General features: G+C 37.8%; 1 protein-coding gene across 1 annotated transcript in view; it reads left to right on the top strand.

Moving 5' to 3' along the window:
• The window catches only part of CLCA4 (chloride channel accessory 4), a 36,394-nt gene extending 25,444 nt beyond the window's left edge, over nucleotides 1–10,950 (top strand). The window contains exons 10-14 of the mRNA XM_070941075.1: nucleotides 1,290–1,520; nucleotides 3,583–3,850; nucleotides 6,723–6,887; nucleotides 9,827–10,066; nucleotides 10,334–10,950. Of these exons, the coding sequence (XP_070797176.1) occupies nucleotides 1,290–1,520; nucleotides 3,583–3,850; nucleotides 6,723–6,887; nucleotides 9,827–10,066; nucleotides 10,334–10,950 (1,521 nt within the window). The remainder of the gene's footprint in view (nucleotides 1–1,289; nucleotides 1,521–3,582; nucleotides 3,851–6,722; nucleotides 6,888–9,826; nucleotides 10,067–10,333) is intronic.
• Nucleotides 10,951–19,491: the final 8,541 nt, after the last annotated feature.

Here is a 19,491-nt window from a genome sequence, read left to right as displayed (position 1 = left end):
TTTCTCTCTCTCTCCCCCACTCTCTCTCTCTCATTCTCTTGCAGGGGGCCGATCTGGTGTCTGCAACGGAGAGCAAAAAAAAACACCTCGGTATATTTGTGGCACAAGGCAGCCCTCGTTTCCTGCCGACTCGGAGCGGTAAACAGCGTCTGGTTCGGGGAGCAGCCGGATTTTGCTCTCCATTACTCTCTCGGCCCCCTGCAAGCTCTCATCTCTCGAGAAGCCCAACCAAAGTTTCCCGCGCCACTTCAGGGAGCGCTCCTCGAAAGACGAGAGCTTGCAGGGGGCCGAGAGAGCAATGGAGAGCAAAATCCGGCTGCTCCCCAAACCAGACGCTGTTTACCACTCCGAGTCGGCAGGAAATGAGGGCTGCCTTGCGCCGCAAATATACCGAGGTATCTCATTGTCTACCTTACTGCCACAGTTGTCACTATTATTGCTTGATTATCACTGCTTGCATTGCCATTAATTTTGCATTGCACTTTTTATTATTCTTGATCATCTGATTAAACATATAGGTTTATGTATGCTTAGCTGCAGCATGCTGATCATTGTTATCTATCTGAATGCAGGTATTTGTGTACCGCTGTATGTCAGTTGTTTCTACAGGTAGTCCTCGACTTATGACCACAACGGAGCCCAAAATTTATGTTGCTAAGCAAGACAGTTGTAAACTGAATTTTGTCTCATTTTATGACCTTTCTTGCCATAGTTGTTATGAATCACTGTAGTTTAAGTTAGTAACGATTGTTAAGTGAATCTTGCTTCCCCATTAACTTTACTTGTCAAAAGGTCACAAAAACTAATCATAAAACCCCAGGACATTGCAACCATCATAAATATGAACTCGTTGCAAGCATCTTAATTTTGATCACATGACCATGGGATTCTGCAACAGTTATAAGGCTGAAAAATGGTCATGAGTCACTTTTTTCAATGCTGTTGCAATGTCAAACTAAATCAAGTATTGTAAGTAGAGGACTATCTTTAGACCATTATTTATTATCATAATAAAAATATTTAATTACAAAGATAGATTATAGAAATCTGGATAGATAGATATGATTTGTTGTAATATCTGGGAGAGATAGTGCTATGTCAAGTGTTTGTTGCACTAGAAATACGCAACAATATCAGCATTTATTCTTTAACCTTATATAGCTTTGTACTCCATGTTCTTAACTATGAAGTTTACCTTAGATGAGATACTCCCAAATAATTAAAAACATTTGATTACAATCACAGTATTTTCTTGCTATATTATAATTTCCTCTTCTCTTTACTTATAGCTTGAAAGTAAAAGCCAGGAAGTTGCTGCCGGCAATTTTCTTAATGGTATTGTATCCATCGATCGCACTGTAGGAAATGACACTTTTTTTGTAATTACATGGAGTGAAGCCTATTCTAAACCTGGAATTCTTCTGACGGATCCAAAAGGGAAAACATATAATCTTAACGATTTTGTAGTTGACAATACCAATTTGAAAACTGCTCGACTTCAGATTAAAGGGACCGCCGAGGTAAAATATCTCAGCTTTCTCTCAACTAAGGAAATTGTATTATCATTAAAGTTATAATTTTAACATTCTTTTTACCCCATAGACAAACAGGTCTACTTCAGAGGTGCAAGCGGTATACTAATAAAGTTTGGAATACCTTAAGATAAATTAGTACAATTACTTTATCTGCTGAGGTTCCTATAAGATGGGTAGATGAGATACAGAAATAACCAAGTCTTTAAAAGGAGTGGCCTGATGTTTCAATTTTTTCTTTGCTGCAACAGTTAGCTAGTGCCATTAATTTGCCCATTCATTCCATTTTGGCAGGTGGGAGAAGTCATACCGGACTAGCAACATATTTCCACTGCAGCATAAAACTGAAATGGTATTTGTTTATGTTCATTGGAATTTTTGGATAATGCAATTGCAGTACATGGAAGACATTGGATTGGTGAAGATTTTCTTAAAGGGAATTATCATATGGGCACTCTTGTGTAGCACTATGATGGCATTTCATTAAGCATAGTGTTCTGACAAAAGCCTGCTCTCCTATGGACATTCTTCAAATGATACAGTGATATTAATGATATTGTTAATTGCAAGCAGTTGCCCCATAATTAAATCTTTCACACATACATTCTTCCATGTGAGACACAATCATGAAATTATGGGACCTTAGTTCATATGAGAGCCAATATGTGTACACAGTGGTGGGCTCCAAATTTTTTACAACCGGTTCTCTGTCCTAATGACTGGGTTGGTGGGCATGGTTGGGATCATGTGACTGAGTGGGCGTGGCCAACTCTATGTCACTTGTGTGGTTGGTACCTGTATGGGACAGGAAGGTTTGGGGAAGGAATCCAGGAGGCTCCGGTGGGGGTAGTGGCAGGAGGAAAGAAAGATCCAACCTGTGTGTGTGTGTGTGTGTGTGTGTGTGTGTGTGTGTGTGTGTGAGAGAGAGAGAGAGAGAGAGAGAGAGAGAGAGAGAGAGAGAGAGAGAGAGAGAGAGACTGAGTCAAGCTAGACTGGGAAAGCTGGCTGCGAGAGGAAGAGAAGCTGGGTAAGCTGGACCCAGACACTTCCCGAGTCCCCTCATCCCAGAAGCAGCAACTTCACTCTCTCCCTTGTCTGCTAGCCCCCTTCTTTCCATGGGATCACCCAGCAGCAGAGACAGAGAGGGAGAAGGGGGCAGCGGCAGCTGCTAGCATTGAGGGGAGAGTGCCACACAGAAACAGGAGCACACAGAAACGCCTCCCCCTTCTCCCTCTCTGTCTCTGTGGCTAGGCAATCCCGTGCAAAGAAGGGGGCTAGCAGAGAAGGGGAAGAGTGCAAGGTTGCTGCTTCTCGGATGAAGGGACCCGGGATAAAACTGGGTCTGGCACACCCGGCTTCTCTTCCTCTCGCAGCCAGCTTTTTTGGGCCATTTTAAGAACCAATTTCAGGCCTTTTTTCAGGCTGTTTTCAGGGCCAATTTTGGCCGGAAAAACGCCCTGAAATGGTCCCAAACAGCAGGAAAACAGCCCAGAAAATGGCCTGTTTTGGGGATGTTTTTTGAGCCATTTTTCAGGCCATTTTTCGGGCTGTTTTTTTGTCCAAAAAATGGCTGAAAACATCCCAAAAAATGAACGCCTGTTTTGGGGCATTTTTCAGGCCATTTTCAGGGTGTTTTTTGGGCTGATTTTGGCTGGAAAATGACCTGAAAACGGCCCAAAAAACAGCCCGAAAACAGTCTGATAAATGGGCAAGGACGGGGCCAGCCGGTGGTCCTATTTGCTGGTTCTACGAACCATGCAGAATCGGAACAACTGGTTCGGGCGAACCAGTCCAAACTGGCAGCAGCCGACCTCTGTGTGCAAAAAATGCCAGGGAATGATATGTGCAAACTGCAGAACTAAAATTGAAGACTTCACAAGTGATCATGACTGAGCTTCTACTGTCCAACTCTTTAAAATTCCTACATATACAAATGCCTATTTATCCTTAAGAAATACAGTATGCAGAGAAATCAAAACTGCATTGATATCTCCCAGACCATGCCGAGTGAATATTTAACAATATTTTAATTCCAAATCTTTATCTGCAGACAGGAGATTGGATTTATACACTTAATAATACACACTCAACGTCTCAGGTGCTATCAATCACAGTAACGTCTCGAGCGGCATCTCTAACGGAGCCTCCAGTAACTGTGAAGTCCTATGTAAGCAGTGATGCAAATGCTTTTCCCAATCCAATAATTATTTATGCAGAAGTCAGTCAAGGACTTTTGCCAGTGCTTGGTGCAAATGTTATAGCCACAATTGAATCAAACATTGCAAGTGAGGAACTAGAGCTTTGGGACACAGGTTCTGGTAAGTGTACTTGGAAGAATGTTTCTATTATATATTTTTCAGGTGACCACGCTACATAATATACCAGAAGTAGGAACTTACTCACGTGGACTCAATAATTGTCCTACTACTGTTACTCTAACAGGCCTGTCAAACTGATGGCCCATGGACCAGATACAACTTGAGAAGGCCATGCCTACCCTGGCTCCACAAAGGCAAAAAATATCACAATACGTCACAATCCGGCCCGTGATGCAATCGGGTTTGACACCTGTGCTCTAAGATCATAAATACTGGTGATAATGGTGGTAGCCTTCTAGATCACAAACACATATTTAGCCACTTTTATTGTGTCTATTGAGCTCCTTGCACCATTCCAGCTGCTTGCCTGGAGGGAAAATGAACTGTCTTGGATTAGCTATAGAAAGCTTTTTGTGGTCACTGTCCTTCTGCTCTGCTCTCTTTCTGTTGTATGTTGTATTGCTTTATCACACCTCTTCTTAGCTTGATATAGCAAAACTTCCTCCCCAAGATATAAATAGAGGTAGTCCTCAAGTTACAATTGAGCCCTAAATTTATATTGCTAAGTGAAGCATTTGTTAAGTTTTTGCCCCATTTTATGACATTTGTTAAGATTTGCCCCATTTTATGACTTTTCTTGCAACAGCTGTTAAGTGAATTATTGAATTTGTTAAGTTAGTAACACAGTTGTTAAATGAATCTGTATTCCTCATTGACTTTGCTCGTCCAAAGGTCACAAAAATGGATCACACAACTTTGGGACACTGCAACCATCATAAATATGAATCAGTTGCCAAGCATCTGAATTTTTAACATGTGACCATGGGGATGCGGCAACGGTCTTAAGTGTGGAAAAACAGTCATAAGTCACATTTTCAGTGCCGTTGTAACTTTGAACAGTCACTAAATGAATTGTTGTAAATCAAAGACTACCTGTAGCCAGTCACTTAGACTGTCAGACAATGTTTCTAGATTAATTTGGTTCAATTGTACTAAGATTGTACATTGTCTCTTTATTTATACAACTTAAATGTAGGCTTTATCATGAGAAATGCTGAACTGGTAGAAACAGGAATTTGAAATAAAATTAATGGGAGAAATAACAACCTCAAACCTACTAATGATACAACTTTAATGGCTAGAAGCAAGAAAGACCTAAACAATCTCTTGTTGAACATGAAAGAAGAGAGTGCAAAAAATGCTCAATATTTAAACAAAACCCAATATTATGCTTACAAGCTAAATCAATCCGGTACATCTAGGCAGAGAAGACTTCTAAGTTATATTGTGACTTAAAGTCTGACATCTTAGCAGATAGCTGTTGCTATAAAAGACAAATAGCATCCAGGTTCAGCTATATTTAACTGTAAGTTGACATGACTTTGTCACAAAGTCAAATCCCTCAACTCTTAACCTTCTAGAAAAAAAGGGGCTTTATTCATTGGGGGGGGTGCTGTTACAGATAGTGAGTTGTGGTGAGTTAGTTATCTTAAGGATTAAGAGCTGTCTCCTTAAGAGATTTCATTGTGGGAGATGTAGAGAGAGATTGCATTATGGGAAATGTAGTCCATGACATGTGACCATATGTGTGTATCTGATTGGCCACTGAGGCAATCTGTGGGTTTAGAACAAAGACCTGGCCATTTTTTGAATTACCTCAGAAGAGAGAAACATGCTTTCTGAACAGGGGGACAGAACTACCATCCTTTTACACTAGGAAATGGGATAGATTATGAAATATGGATGAACCTCACCTTGACTCATCATGATTGTAAGTCTATGTGTTTGAGGATACCTGGAATAAATATAATCTGCATGAAAACCTGTTTGCTAGAGTTTATCTGCCTGTTCCCAGTGGAGCCAGAGGCCTGGGGAACAGAACAGGGGGACTATAGGCAAAAGTCTGGGAGAAAGTGAAGGAGAAAATGAAAAATTATATTTATAACATTGTGAGATTCTATCATTATTTTGTTTGATATAAAGATTAGCATGTAATTATTAGAAATATTTCTCACTCAACACTCGGCCCAGAAAAGTCAGGCCAGAGAATGAGGAGTATTTTGGTACTTATGGTATTCCAAGTCCTGGGAACTCCTTCGTTATTCATTGATTTCAGTAGAAAAGCACAGATTTGGGCAAACCAAGGTACAAAAATTTACTCTACTGAAACTTAAGGTAATGTTTGCTTCTTACCATACAATTACTACAATTTAATTGGCATAACATTGCTTTTCAGAGCTAGTCTTCTGAAAAATGTGTATTATCTTAGGTATCTACATTTAACAAAAATGTGATTATACATGCCTGTTAGTTTGGAAGTTTGGAATATTTATCTCCCATGGTGAGTGAATACGGACATGTTACATACCAAAAAAAATAATGCATGGCATATACCATCTGCATGATATTGTATCTCTCTTAGAGAAATTACAGTCTATTAGTCATTAAGATCATTGGCTGCATTCTTATATCCAACAATTATTTTGCATGAACACTTACAAAATATTCTGAGTATTTTTAACTAAAATTTATGGCCATTCATCTTAACAACTCTTGAGTGGCTCACAACAATATTCAAAATTAGTCCATTATCCCTCAGATTTAGGAATCTATAAACTATGGTCCTACTGCCTCAGGAAATCTGTGCCAACACCATTGTTGTATAGAATCTAACACCCAAGAATTATAGAATTGGGAAAAAAATGTGGAACCATTTTGATCAACTCCAAACCAATAACAGCTATTCTTTGGTTGTAATGTAACTAACCATAGAATTAAACATTTACTTTGATAAAACAGGGATAGATACAACTTAGTTTTGGTGTCTTTTCTATATTATCCTGATGTTAATTTTTAATATTTTTGTTTCAAGGTGCAGATATTATCAAGAACGATGGAATCTACTCAAGATACTTCACATCATTCAGAGAAAATGGTAGATACAGCATAAAGGTGCATGTCCAAGGGAGAGATGGGACCAGCCGACAAACTCGCCGAAGGAATCACGCTCTATATGTCCCAGGCTATGTAGATAAAGGTAAAAACTAGGAAAGAACAATAATGTAGTATAACTGAATTATTAATTACATGCCATCCAGTTGTTTTGGGCTCCTAGTAGCCACATATATTTTCTCCACCATGATTTATCATGAAGACCTAACCAGATCTTTCAATTTTTCCATCACCACAATAACTGAGTCCATCGACCTTGGTCCTGGTCATCTTCTTCTCTTTACCTTTCCCAGTATTAGAGCCTCCTCTAGAAAACTAGGTCATTGCATAATGAGTCTGAAGTAGGGTAATTTGAGTGTGATCATTTGAGAACTCTAAGTTGATTTGTTTGATCCATTTGTTTGTCCACAGTATTCTCCAACATGAAAGTTCAAATACTCTTCTTATCTTGCTCCTTCAAAGTCCAACTTTCACTTCTGTAGAGTATTACAGGGAATATCATGGCTTACATGATTCTTTTTTTAGATATAATTTTATTATTAATTATTTATAAAGTATTATAATATTAAGTATTAAAAATATTTATAAAGTATTAAGTATTATGATACTTAATAGTAGACACTAATACAGACTAAACTTAGAGAAAAAAATAGAATAGGAAGAAGAAAAAGTGCAGGAAAGAAAAAAGAAAGAGAAGAAAGAATCTAATAAAGAAATATATAAAGAAGTGAATTTCAAGCTTCATTACAATAAGTATAGATAAATTTAGTAACTCTTCACTAAATAATTTTACAAAAAGCTATTCCTTCATTTCATATCCCTTACCTTATCTGTAAGCAAATCCATAAAACATCAATTTTTCAGTCTTGGTGTTAGTAAAAATTGCACAAAGGATTGCCATATTTTGCACACAAAAAACCCCCTATTTAATTGTGATAAAATAAACGTATTTTATATTCCTTCCTTTTATTTCTAACAGTCTTAATATTTAATTCAATCAAATATTGTCATAAGACTTTATATGTTTTCAATTCTTTTTAGTTCCATTGCACAGTTTTTCTTCAAGACTTTAACATATCTCTTTCATAAGAAAATGGTTTCTAGGTCATTTTCTTGGGTTATCATTTGTATTTTCCTTTTAATTTTTAAAACTTCAGCCAGTTTCTTTTGTACTTTAGTACTTTTTCTGTCTTGTCAGATAATATTAGTTACACGTCTGTCATTCCTTCATTAACATCTTTTGGACATACAGAAGCAGACATCCTTACTGACTCTGTTGATATTATAGTTACAAATTCTGGCTCCATTCTCCCAAGATGTCCTTTCATGTTTTTAATACTATAACATTTGTAACATTTTGTAACTCTCAGCACTAGCCGACATCAAGAGCAGGCTTCCATTTCTAATAGAGTGATTTTAAAAGCTATATTAACCTTAATTTTATCACACCAGAGAAAGCCATGCCATCCAAAATTCAAAGAATGCCATGCTCGCTTTAATATATTATTTCTTAGCAGCACCCACTCCTTCATCCAAACCAGTGAGCTTCAAGTACAATTTCATGCAATCCCAATCTTCCACCTGAAACTTGAATGATTTTATAAAGCCGAGGTGGCGCAGTGGTTAGAGTGCAGTACTGCAGGCTACTTCAGCTGACTGCTAGCTGCAGTTCGGCAGTTCAAATCTCACCGGCTCAAGGTTGACTCAGCCTTCCATCCTTCTGAGGTGGGTAAAATGAGGACCCAGATGTTGAGGGCAATATGCTGACTCTGTAAACCACTTAGACTGTAAAGCACTGTGAAACAGTATATAAGTCTAAGTGCTATTGCTATTTCTATTTTATATTTAAGCCTTGGAAAGATGGAAGTGTAATAATAAAAATGTGGACTTTTTCTTTTGTGCAAACCTAGATACATTTTTCTCCCATTGCTGAAATTGTACAGCAGTTGTCACAATAGGTATTCTCTGAAACAAAAACATAATTTTAGGCAGTAAATTCATTTTTATCTTGTAATTTCTCCCATATTTCATATCCATCTTAATTTAATTAACATACTATAATTATTCTGAAATAACATACAATTTATATTAGTCGTAGTAACATCCAAGTATTTCAATTTTCTCAATCTTAAATCCATTGTTCTCATTCGTTTTGCTCTTCCAGATTCCTGTTTTTGTTTATTTTGATATTTTTATTATCTAATTATTGATTTTAAATTCAACTAATGCACCACAATCCTTTAATTTTCCATTAATATTTCTACTCCTTTGAAAGAATTTTCAAACATCACTAAATCATCAGACAACCCTCATAATGTATGTGTTTCCCTTTAATCATCATTCCAGCAGTTATTTCATCTTGTTTTATGTCTCCATTCAAAACTTCAAAAGCTAAGATGAATAACAATAGTGACAAGGGATATCCTTGACTTCTCCTTTTCTGTATTTCACAAGGTTTTACTAATTTTCCACTTAAAATTATGTGTGCCTGTTGCAAAGTATAAATCAATTTTACTCATTTAATAAAATTCTCACCAAACTCCATATCTTCCAAAAGTTAAACAGGAAAGTCCAGTTATCAAAGGCCTTTTCTGCATTTGAAAAGATCAAAGCAGCCCTTTTTTCAGTATTTTCTTTTAAGTATTCCAAAATGTTCAATACATTTGTAATATTTTCTTTTGGGTAAAAACCCAAACTGATCTTCATTAAATCAATATAATAAATAACTATAATTATAGCTATCTGTATATATCTATATATCTCAATTTCTAATAAATAATGTATCTCACAGCCCCTGATGAGTAAATAGGCATGATTATGTATATCTATTTATATTTTCAACAATATGGAAATGATTTGCCATTCTTCTTTGTAGACAACTCAAATAAACATCAGAATCATGACAAAGTTTGGAGTTTCTGCTGAAAGATCTTTCTTTCTTTCTTTCTTTCTTTCTTTCTTTCTTTCTTTCTTTCTTTCTTTCTTTCTTTCTTTCTTTCTTTCTTTCTTTCTTTTTTACAATAGGTGAAATAAAAATGAATGCACCAAGACCAGAAGCTAGTGACAATGAAACGCAAGCAAACCTTGGAAAATTCAGCAGAATTGCTTCAGGAGGTAGTTTTGTAATGACAGGAGTGACTTCTGGAAGTCCTTCAGATGTCTTTCCACCATCTCGAATCACTGATCTTGAAGTAAAACTCAATGATGAGGACGATTTTCTTTTGTCATGGACTGCTCCTGGAAATGACTATGATAAAGGAAAAGGTAACATTTTCTTTCCTATATTAGGCAGAAGAAATCATGCTAAAGGAGGAACAAACTACTACTTGTTATTAGCTCCCAAATTTAAATCTCTATAGAATTTTCCTTATGGGATGAAATTGGGTGAATACAATCTAATTTAGCACATAGGATGCTTTCCATTCAAATGAGATGTGTTTCTTGCAAAGATTTCATTGACAAAGATTTCAGTTCCCAAGTAGTGGGGAGAATTTGTCAGACTGTCTTCTTGAATATTTTTATTTTTTGCAGCTGAAAAATACGAAATAAAAGCGAGTGAAAATCATGTGAAATTAAGAGATACTTTTGAAAGTGCTACTTCTGTGAACACATCTGATCTGAAACCTGATGTTGCTGGGATCAAACAGTCATTTCAATATAAGATGGAAAACTTCACAAAAGAAAATGGCACCGCAATTTACTTTGCCATTCGTGCCAGTGATGGCAGCAACAATGTTGGAGAAGTATCTAATATAGCAAGAGCAGTTGTACTTCTTCCTCCATTGCTCACTACTACTACCACACCCACCAATCCTAGCTCTGCTCCATCTACACCAACCAAGCCACCAACCAAGCCATCAACCAAGCCACCAACCAAGCCACCAACCAAGCCATCAACCAAGCCACCAACCAAGCCACCAACCAAGCCATCAACCAAGCCACCAACCAAGCCACCAACCAAGCCACTAACCACAAAAGCCACTTCTAGTTCGGAAGCTCCCAATTTTGGACCCCCTGGTGTGATAAATATGGTGACTGTAATAGTTATCATAGTATGTGTTGCTCTAATTATCATTTGTGCTTGTATATGTATAACTATTTGTGTTTTGCATAAGCAAAAAAGGGTAAATCCTGAAACTGTTATGTAAGAAAAAATAAGTTCAAAACTATAGAATGGAAGGACAAATAAATACAATCTGTGATGGTTATATGGATTTTTAACAACCTGTGTTTGTGTATTTAGAAGACCAATTAATATTCTCTGTCATAGACATGGATTTCTGCAGTATCGTTGATTTTAACTTCTAAAAGTTGAAAGGAAATTGAATCACTATCCTCATAGGGATATAGGGTAAGAGGTGAGTCAAAATAAAAACAAGTTAGAAATACTTATAAGCCTCATATTTTAAATTTTACAAGCCACCTGGAATCATCTACGTGTGAGTTGGGTGGATATATAAATTTGTTTAATAAATAAATACAGAACTTTACTTTCATCAAGCAAAGTTGAATTTCCAATGCAAATATTCCATTTATCTACTCTTCCTTTTACCTTTAGTGTAAATTTAACATAAAGCCAATTTAGCAACCTCAAAGGCAGCATTATTAATTTCATTTATACTGATTTATGAGAATAAGTTCTGTTAGGTTTAGGTTACAATAATATTACCATAATGGAGTCTGATTCAGCTTTACACTGAAGTATTTTTTTCTGAGATGAGAAAGATTAAATTAAATTAAATCAAGTTTCTGTAAGCAGAATTTAGATGAGTTGAACATATTGAATGGCTAAAGTGACAACTTTTTAGGAATTATGAAATCTGGAAGCATCAAAGGTGGGGGATTTGGGATAAAATAATGATAGAACAAGATATTCATACAATTTAGTAAAATTGCCAAATACCCAATCATTATATTGCACCATAATGTTCTATACTACACTTTAACTATAACGGAAAATGGCTTAGCAATTCTGACCCCTATCAACAGGGACAAAATTGCTTCTCCTAAATATTGGTAAATAAGTATCAAGACTCATGTCAATATAATGTTTTTAACAAACATGTTTGGTAGGGAGAGATTTAGAAGAATCATATGAGACCAAATAATCATTGTTTCATTTGAACAATTTTACTTATTTTCATTTGTTTATTCAATGTATTCAGTCTCTGTTCCATGAATCTGGGTAGCTAACCAGGATTAAAAACAAAATAAAAACAACAAATCATTAAATAATATATAGAGCGGCCAAAATAGAAAACCAACCAACTCATCGATCAACATTTGCTCCAGTCTTTCTGAAGTTTAATAAAGACTAAATTTAATTGATTCTCAAACTTGGTTATCATTGTGTGTGGAATTACTACATTAATAGCCTTTGGTGTATTTGTGAAGAAGTATATTGAACTGTTTTGTTTTTGCAGGTATAATTCAAAATTGTGGGCAATATGAAAATGGATGGAGCTTTAATAATGCACTTATGACATCCATCCTGACATCCCCTGAAGATATCCCTGTATTTGTCCTGAATCCCCAATTTCTCCTTTGAAAATAACATCTTGAATTTGATGAGCCAAAATATTTTCTGGCTTCTCATTGACAGACTTATCAGACACCATGTCCTTGACTTATAACCACAATTGAACCCAACATTTCTGTTGCTAGTGAGACATTTGTTAAGTGAGTTTTGCCTCATTTTATGACCTTTCTTGCCACAGTTAAGTGAATCACTGCAGATGTTCAATTAGTAACATGGTTATTAAGTGAATCTGGCTTCCCCATTGACTTTGCTTTAAGAAAGTCACAAAAGGTGAACACCTGACCCTGTGACACTGCAACCGTCATAAATATGAGTCAGTTGCCAAGCATCTGAATTTTGATCACATAACTATGGGGATGTTGCAATTGTCATAAGTGTGAAAATGGTCATAAGTCACTTTTTTCAGTGCCATTGTAACTTCGGTCACTAAATGGACTATCCTTAGTCAAAGACTACCTATACAACAACACACCAACTCCCTTCTAGAAAACTATATACAAGTCTTTATCTGAGGTCTCCATCTCCACCAGGATTAATTTTTATTGCCTCCTGATTATGCTTTATCAAATATTTCTTATCAGTCCTAGCAAAGAACAATCATCAAACAAGCTATCTATTATCTAGATAACTCACAACATGATTAAGCACTTTAAGAGAAAAATCAAGTGAGACAACTCTATTCTGGAGAAAGTTTAGAGCAGTGGTTAAGGGTTGGATGAGAAATGGGAAGACTCAGATTCATGTCAATCCTTAGTCATAAAACTTTATTGGGTGACTTTGGGCCAATTATTCTCTCAGCTCAATCTATCTCATAGTGTTATTATTTTGGAGAACAAAATAATAGGCTGTGCTACGTATTTCACCTTGAAGAAAGAAAGAAAGAAAAGACAGGATATAAATCTAAGAAACAATACTGCCTAAAATGTCTTGTAAGTTTATCCCACTGTAAATTATATTTTTCTGGTAAACCTTGGAAGAAGGAATGTGCCAGTGAGACCTTCAATGTGTTCTCTGCCAGGTTGCAATAATCAATTTTGTCATGTTTCAAGATACACTGCCGGAAAGACAGCAAGAAATGAGCCTCAGCAACCAACACAGATAGAATATGGAATTAAGCAAAATGTGTGCTGATTCTGCAGCAAAGTCTTCATATGGGAATGCTCAAATTTTAAATTAGAAATCACTATTAAAAATTTAGGGGGCGTAGTGACACAGCAGTTAAGACACTTGGGCTTGTTGACCAGAAGGTCAGCAGTTCAAGACCTAAGTACTGCGTGACAGAATGAACTTCTGTTACTTGCCCGAGTTCCTGCTAACCTTGCAGTTTGAAGCATGTAAATGCAAGTAGATAAGGTACCACTTCGGTGGAAAGGTTAACAACATTCCATGTGCCTTCAGCATATAGTCATGCCAGCCACATGACCATGGAAGTGTCTTTGGACAATGCTGGCTCCCTCAGCTGTGAATCAGAGGTGAGCATTGCCCCCTAGAGTCGGACATGATTGATGGAAGAAACCTTTACTATTATTAGATATATATCATTTCTCTCCTTCCTCTTGTCTTCCAGATGGGAAATTTGAGGAGTAAAATAAATGGGAGAAAATGACAACTTTATAACTGGAAATAAATATTTTAGCATACATTTTAATGGACTTTAAGTGCAAGAGGTGTCATCTTGACATATATAGTCATTTGTATTTCCACGTTCTTAATGACTGCAGTTCTGCTCAGATTTTGTTCCTCTTTCATGCATGATTTTCCAGGCCAATTTCATTTTATAGTCACTCAGAATTCTTACATTTTGAAATCAGCATATTCAGCATGTAAATCAGTTTTAGATTAACTGATACTTAGTGGCAATACATAATTAGGATCATGATTTTGGAGATCTTTTAGGAAAATGAAGTTGTGACATCTCTTGTTCTAGAATCACATAAATATTTGTCAGCAATTAGACTTCTTGCCTGCTTACTTCATTTTAAAGCGGAAAATTTAATCAAATTTAGTTATGGGCAATAACCAGCAAAGTAAAAACAAAAAACAAAACAAAATCAGAAGTAAAAAAACAATGACCAGTTACATCAAAAGCAATATAGCAGTCATATAAACCTAATGTCAGGTTCCGAATCAGGATAAGAAAATAAATTGCAGACAACAGGGTGGATGTTGTTCTAAAGTTTTATCTTCCTAAATTCGGCACGCTCCGACAATCACCCAGTGCAATTACAGTGAAATATTGTCAGCTCTAACCTTATCGTGCTTCCCCTTCCCATTTTAAACCTAGCGCTATTCCTCCCCCAGATTCTACCCCAAATCCCTGTGCTGGTTGGAGGGCTCCAGCTGCCTTCCTCCGGCCAGTAATTCAGTGCAATTAGTCCTGGTTCGTTGGGGCAGTTCCGATCAGGATAGGTCTGGTAAGCCTCCATTAATGCTGGCTAACGCAGCCAGCACCTCATCCACGCAAGTGCAGTCCTATCAGCCTTCAGATGGAGGCCCTGTGAACAGCTGAAGGAAGAGGATTCCACCGTCTGTATGTAGGAGGAGGCAAGTGACAGCAAGACAAGATATCCGGGCAGGAACGTGGGCTGCACACTCTGTCTCCCTCCGTTCCCAACGGGATGACAGCCCCGACGACGTCGGCTGACACCTAAAAGATTAAGACATAAAAACTAAAGAAAGGGGAGAATTGAGTAAAACAGTATAAAGCATGAAGTAAAATAGAAAAAGAGTAAAATAGGAATAAAGTAAAATAAAATTTAAAAAACCTTCATAATGTCATCACCCAAGATTAGGACTTTCTATGGAAATCACTGCTGGTAAAACATGGAGGTCTAGGGTGATGCTAGAGTTTCAGTCTGTGAGCAAGAAATGGACTTCTGCTCCATCAACAGAAATAGGGGCTGTGTTAGGACAGTGATTGGGAACCTATGATGAGTGATGTGTCACAACATTTTGAATAATATGACAGCATTCACCAATACCTGACAAGTAGTCTCAAAAGCATGTCTCATTTTCACATGATTTTCAGAAGCCGGGAAAGCCACACGAGAATGGGCGGTGTTCTTGTGAGGCCTCCAGAAGTTGCATGGAAGGGCTGTGCTGCAGAGGCAATTGTGCCATTCCCTAAGGCTTGCGTGAGGTGGCCTTTTTGAGTGGCAGTTGTGGTGCTAAGGCTGAAGTTGAGGCCTGGTACTCTACTCAGGTCTAGACTTAGCACCGCAATTTACTGCAGGGCACCCTAGAATGGACCGGAGGGGAGAGAGAGAATTGTTTCTCTGGGGGGAGGTGACATTCCGTCACAGTCAAGTTAAGCTTTTTCTGAATTTTTGACACACTGAGGCCAAAATGTTCTCCATCACTGTGTCAGAAGGTGGCTAAGAAATGTCAGATACATTGCTGAAGAAAGGACAATGGAAAAATAATGCAATAGAGTCTCAGGTAAATTGGGATCAAAATAACAGCATCTTTCAATGAATGGAGTCCTACTAGTACTGCTGAGAGTGAAGAGTTGAAAAGACCAAAGAAATGGCTCTACATGGTGATGGGTAGATAAGTAATGAGCAGATATAAAATATTTCCAATTATTCATGTGCATATTTCCTTATTAGAAATGGTAACATCCATTAATGTACAGTTCTGCCAATCAAATAACTAATCATGTAAGAAGCAGTTATAGCAACCCTTAACAGATTTACGGATAGTAGTGGAATAGGTTTTAGAATTGTACTTAGGCACAATCGGATGGTAGTTACCTGGCCCTTGGAGTGTACAGTATTGTTGGGATACAAATGAGATAAGACTTTCCAGTCACATTTCTCTGAGTTAAGGATTTTCTACTTTCTGGGTGACTAATTAGTTTATGACAGAAGTAGTTTGGTGCAGTGATTAAAGCAAGGGTGTCAAACTCAAGGGCCGGGGGCTGGATTCGGCCTGTGGGGTGCTTAGATCTGGCCCATGGGGCCACCCTGGAAACAGGGAAGGAGCAGCCCACAGTACCCCTGCCAGTGAAAATGGAGCTTGGGAGAGCTGCACAATCTCCGTTTTCACTGGCAGAGGCCATCGCAGCTGAAAACGGAGCTTGGGAACCAAGCCACCATAGGCGCCCCCAACACAAGTGACATCAAGCTGGCCACACCCACCCTGGCCACGCCCACCCCATCCGCCTAGGACAAATACAACCCTGATGTAGCCCTCAATGAAATCAAGTTTGACACCTCTGGATTAAAATATCAGGCTAGAAACCAGGGGACGGGGGGGAGGACAGAACGGACCCTGAGTTCTAATGCTGACTGAGGCAGAAAACCAGCTGGATGACTTTGGATCAGCCACTCTCTGTCCCAGGAAAGAGGCAATTGCAAACCACTTCCAAATCTTGCCAAGAAAACTGTAAGAGTCAAGACTGACTGAAAGGGGGAAAAATGGATTGAGAATCTGGAGGCCCCGTAGGAGACAGGCCACTAGAAATGGAAGAGTTATATTAGGTGATTCTAATCCTGGATCTCTTCCCATCTAGCTGTGGAAGTTAAGAATACAGTCCCTCTCTCAATGTTTGCTCTGAGTGCAGCATATCTAGGACAGATCATTCACCCTTCCTAACAGTGGGTCTCCTTTGGGAAAACTAGGTCAGGTGCAATCAGCACCTACTCATGTTTTTGATGCCATAATTGAGTACTTCTATCTCCTTTTGGCAATAATATAGTCTATTTTATTTCTATATGCTCCATCTGGTGATGTCCTTCTATAGAGGCATTGTTCTGGCTGTTTCAAAACAGCATAGCTATATGAAACAATAATTAGAGTGGCAGAAATTGGTAACGCCAGCTTTTATTATAAATGATAGTTTGTGGCTTGGTACTTTATATAAACTCATTTGTGATTTATTCAACGGACTGCTCTTTATGAAATTGAGCCAGTATTATATATTGGTGTGAATTTAGCTTGTATTTCTCCAGATGCTAAATTGATTTCTTTCAATATGGTGACATCTAGTGGATTTACAATGTAGTTTTAATTTTGTTTATTTATATCCTGCCTGATAGATTCTGGTTGCTCCAATAGCATTTTTTGCATTTGTGGCAGACTTTCACCATGTGCATCACTGATTGCACCTCGGTTCTTGGGAAATAAGTTCAAGTATGAATGCAGAAAATGAATCTTCAGTGACATGCTGCACTTCATAGTCCTGTATCCTGTAAGAAGTTTATCAACCAGCTAAATGAAATTTGGTACTCTGTAGTTGCCAAGAAAATTCTCAATGACATTCTTGTATGCATTCCAGGCAATTTTCTCGGGCCTCAATAACAGATATTTGAACTGCTTATCATTGATGATGTATCTGAATTGTAAACCAACAAAAATGCCTTCCTTAATCTTGGCATTAGTTATTCTTGGAAAAATCGTGTCTCAAATAACAAAAACATTCATCTTCCTTGTTCATCACTTTCAAAAAAATGTCATTAGAGTTTTATGTGAAGCACAAGCAAAAATATCTTTGTTCAGTCAACAAGTTTTTTTTTTTTTTTTTGCTTTAATTTATATGCCACCCTTCTCCGGAGACTCAGGGCGGCTTACAATGCGTTAAGCAACAGCCTTCATACTTTTGTATATTTATACAAAGTCAGTTTATTGCCCCCACAATCTGGGTCCTCATTTTACCTACCTTTGAAAGGATGGAAGGCTGAGTCAATCTTGAGCCTGGTGAGATTTGAACTTGCAGTAATTGCAAGCAGCAGATGTTAATAACAGTACTTTAGTCCACTATACTACATGGCTCATTTGCCATGTTTTTCTGTCCTGAAACCAAATTATTTTGGAGTAGCTATTTGTTTACGACTCTCTTGCATGACTGTTCCATTTGCATAAATAACAGTACTTGGTACAACTGAAATGTATTTCAAGCAGCAGAGCCATTACTTTTCGATCTCTTAGGCTTAATGTGCATCAACCAACAGTTCCATGTTTTTGTAAGTTTGTTTCATGTGTGCAGCATAGCCAACAGGTACTGAAGTGTGTACATGGTCGTTGTGTAACAGAAGAATATTATAAAATAGTATGTGATAAGTTAAACTGCACACTATTTTCATGATTAGCAGTGAAAAATCTATACAGCTACAAGTGTTCAGGAAGCAAAATCTTTGTTGTCTAGAACAATATTGGAACATTGACAGCAAAAAATTAGAGGAAAAGTAAAGGAAAAACAGAGACAGGTGAATTCAACAAATAGCTTTAATTGTTTTTATTTAAATAGTTTAAATAGTTTTTAGTAACAGATCATTAGTTCTAATTCTGCCTAAGCACACAACTAGCTAGGTAACTTTGTGCCAGTCATTGTCTCAGTTCTCTGAAGAAGGCAAACCACTTCTGAAATCTTGCCCAAAAAAACTGCAGAGATTTGTCAGGTAGTTGTCAGGAGTCAATGATGTCTTGAAGCCATGCACATAATTTTGTAATCTTCCCACGGTTGTATTATAAATTCAAATATGAATTCCAAAAGGCCATTTGAAGATTGCGAGATAATAGGCACATTACTCTCTTTACTATACTGGCAATTTACAGTATAGTTTTATATATACACAGCGCAAAAATACCTTTTTATGAATTTAGGATAGGTGCCACATTGCCGGAAACGCATAAAAACGTTTTCTCACCGTTGTTCAACGGTGAGAAAATGGCACTTATCAAGTAGTCACATAAATGTACGACCCTTATTTTTAGCGTAGATTTTCCTTCTGATCTTGCCTCCTGTTTTTAGGATAGCGGTTCTGAAAAAAGGCATGACCGGCGCTTGAAAAACGGACCCAAAACTCTCTCAAACCAAGCCGTAATTACTTGGAGGCAAGGGAGGAAAAAAAAAAAAAAAAGATCCACGTCGTAGCTACTCCTTAGACACCACCTCTCAAGAGATCAGTACGTGACCGGCCGCTGTAATCTAATCTGCACCGCACCGGTTGAGGAAAGGATCACGCCCAGACTCCGAAGGACCTTCGCTTAAGATCCTCTTAGGAAGCACGTCATCGGGATGGGCGGGGAGGGTGGGCGGAGCGTCCTTAGCAGCTGTGCTTTCTCCTTCTGGCTCCGCCCACGAGCTCGATGCATCCAATTGGCTGCTGGTTTCGTAACTCCTGGCCAAGGCCCTGTTGCGGCTGGCACC

This window comes from Pituophis catenifer, unplaced genomic scaffold (assembly GCF_029215685.1).
Source record: "Pituophis catenifer annectens isolate HBS135680 unplaced genomic scaffold, rPitCat1.0.hap2 SCAF_3, whole genome shotgun sequence".
Lineage (NCBI taxonomy): Eukaryota > Metazoa > Chordata > Lepidosauria > Squamata > Colubridae > Pituophis > Pituophis catenifer.
The sequence above is the reverse complement of the archived record's forward strand: the minus strand, read 5'-3'. Positions and strand labels throughout refer to the sequence as shown.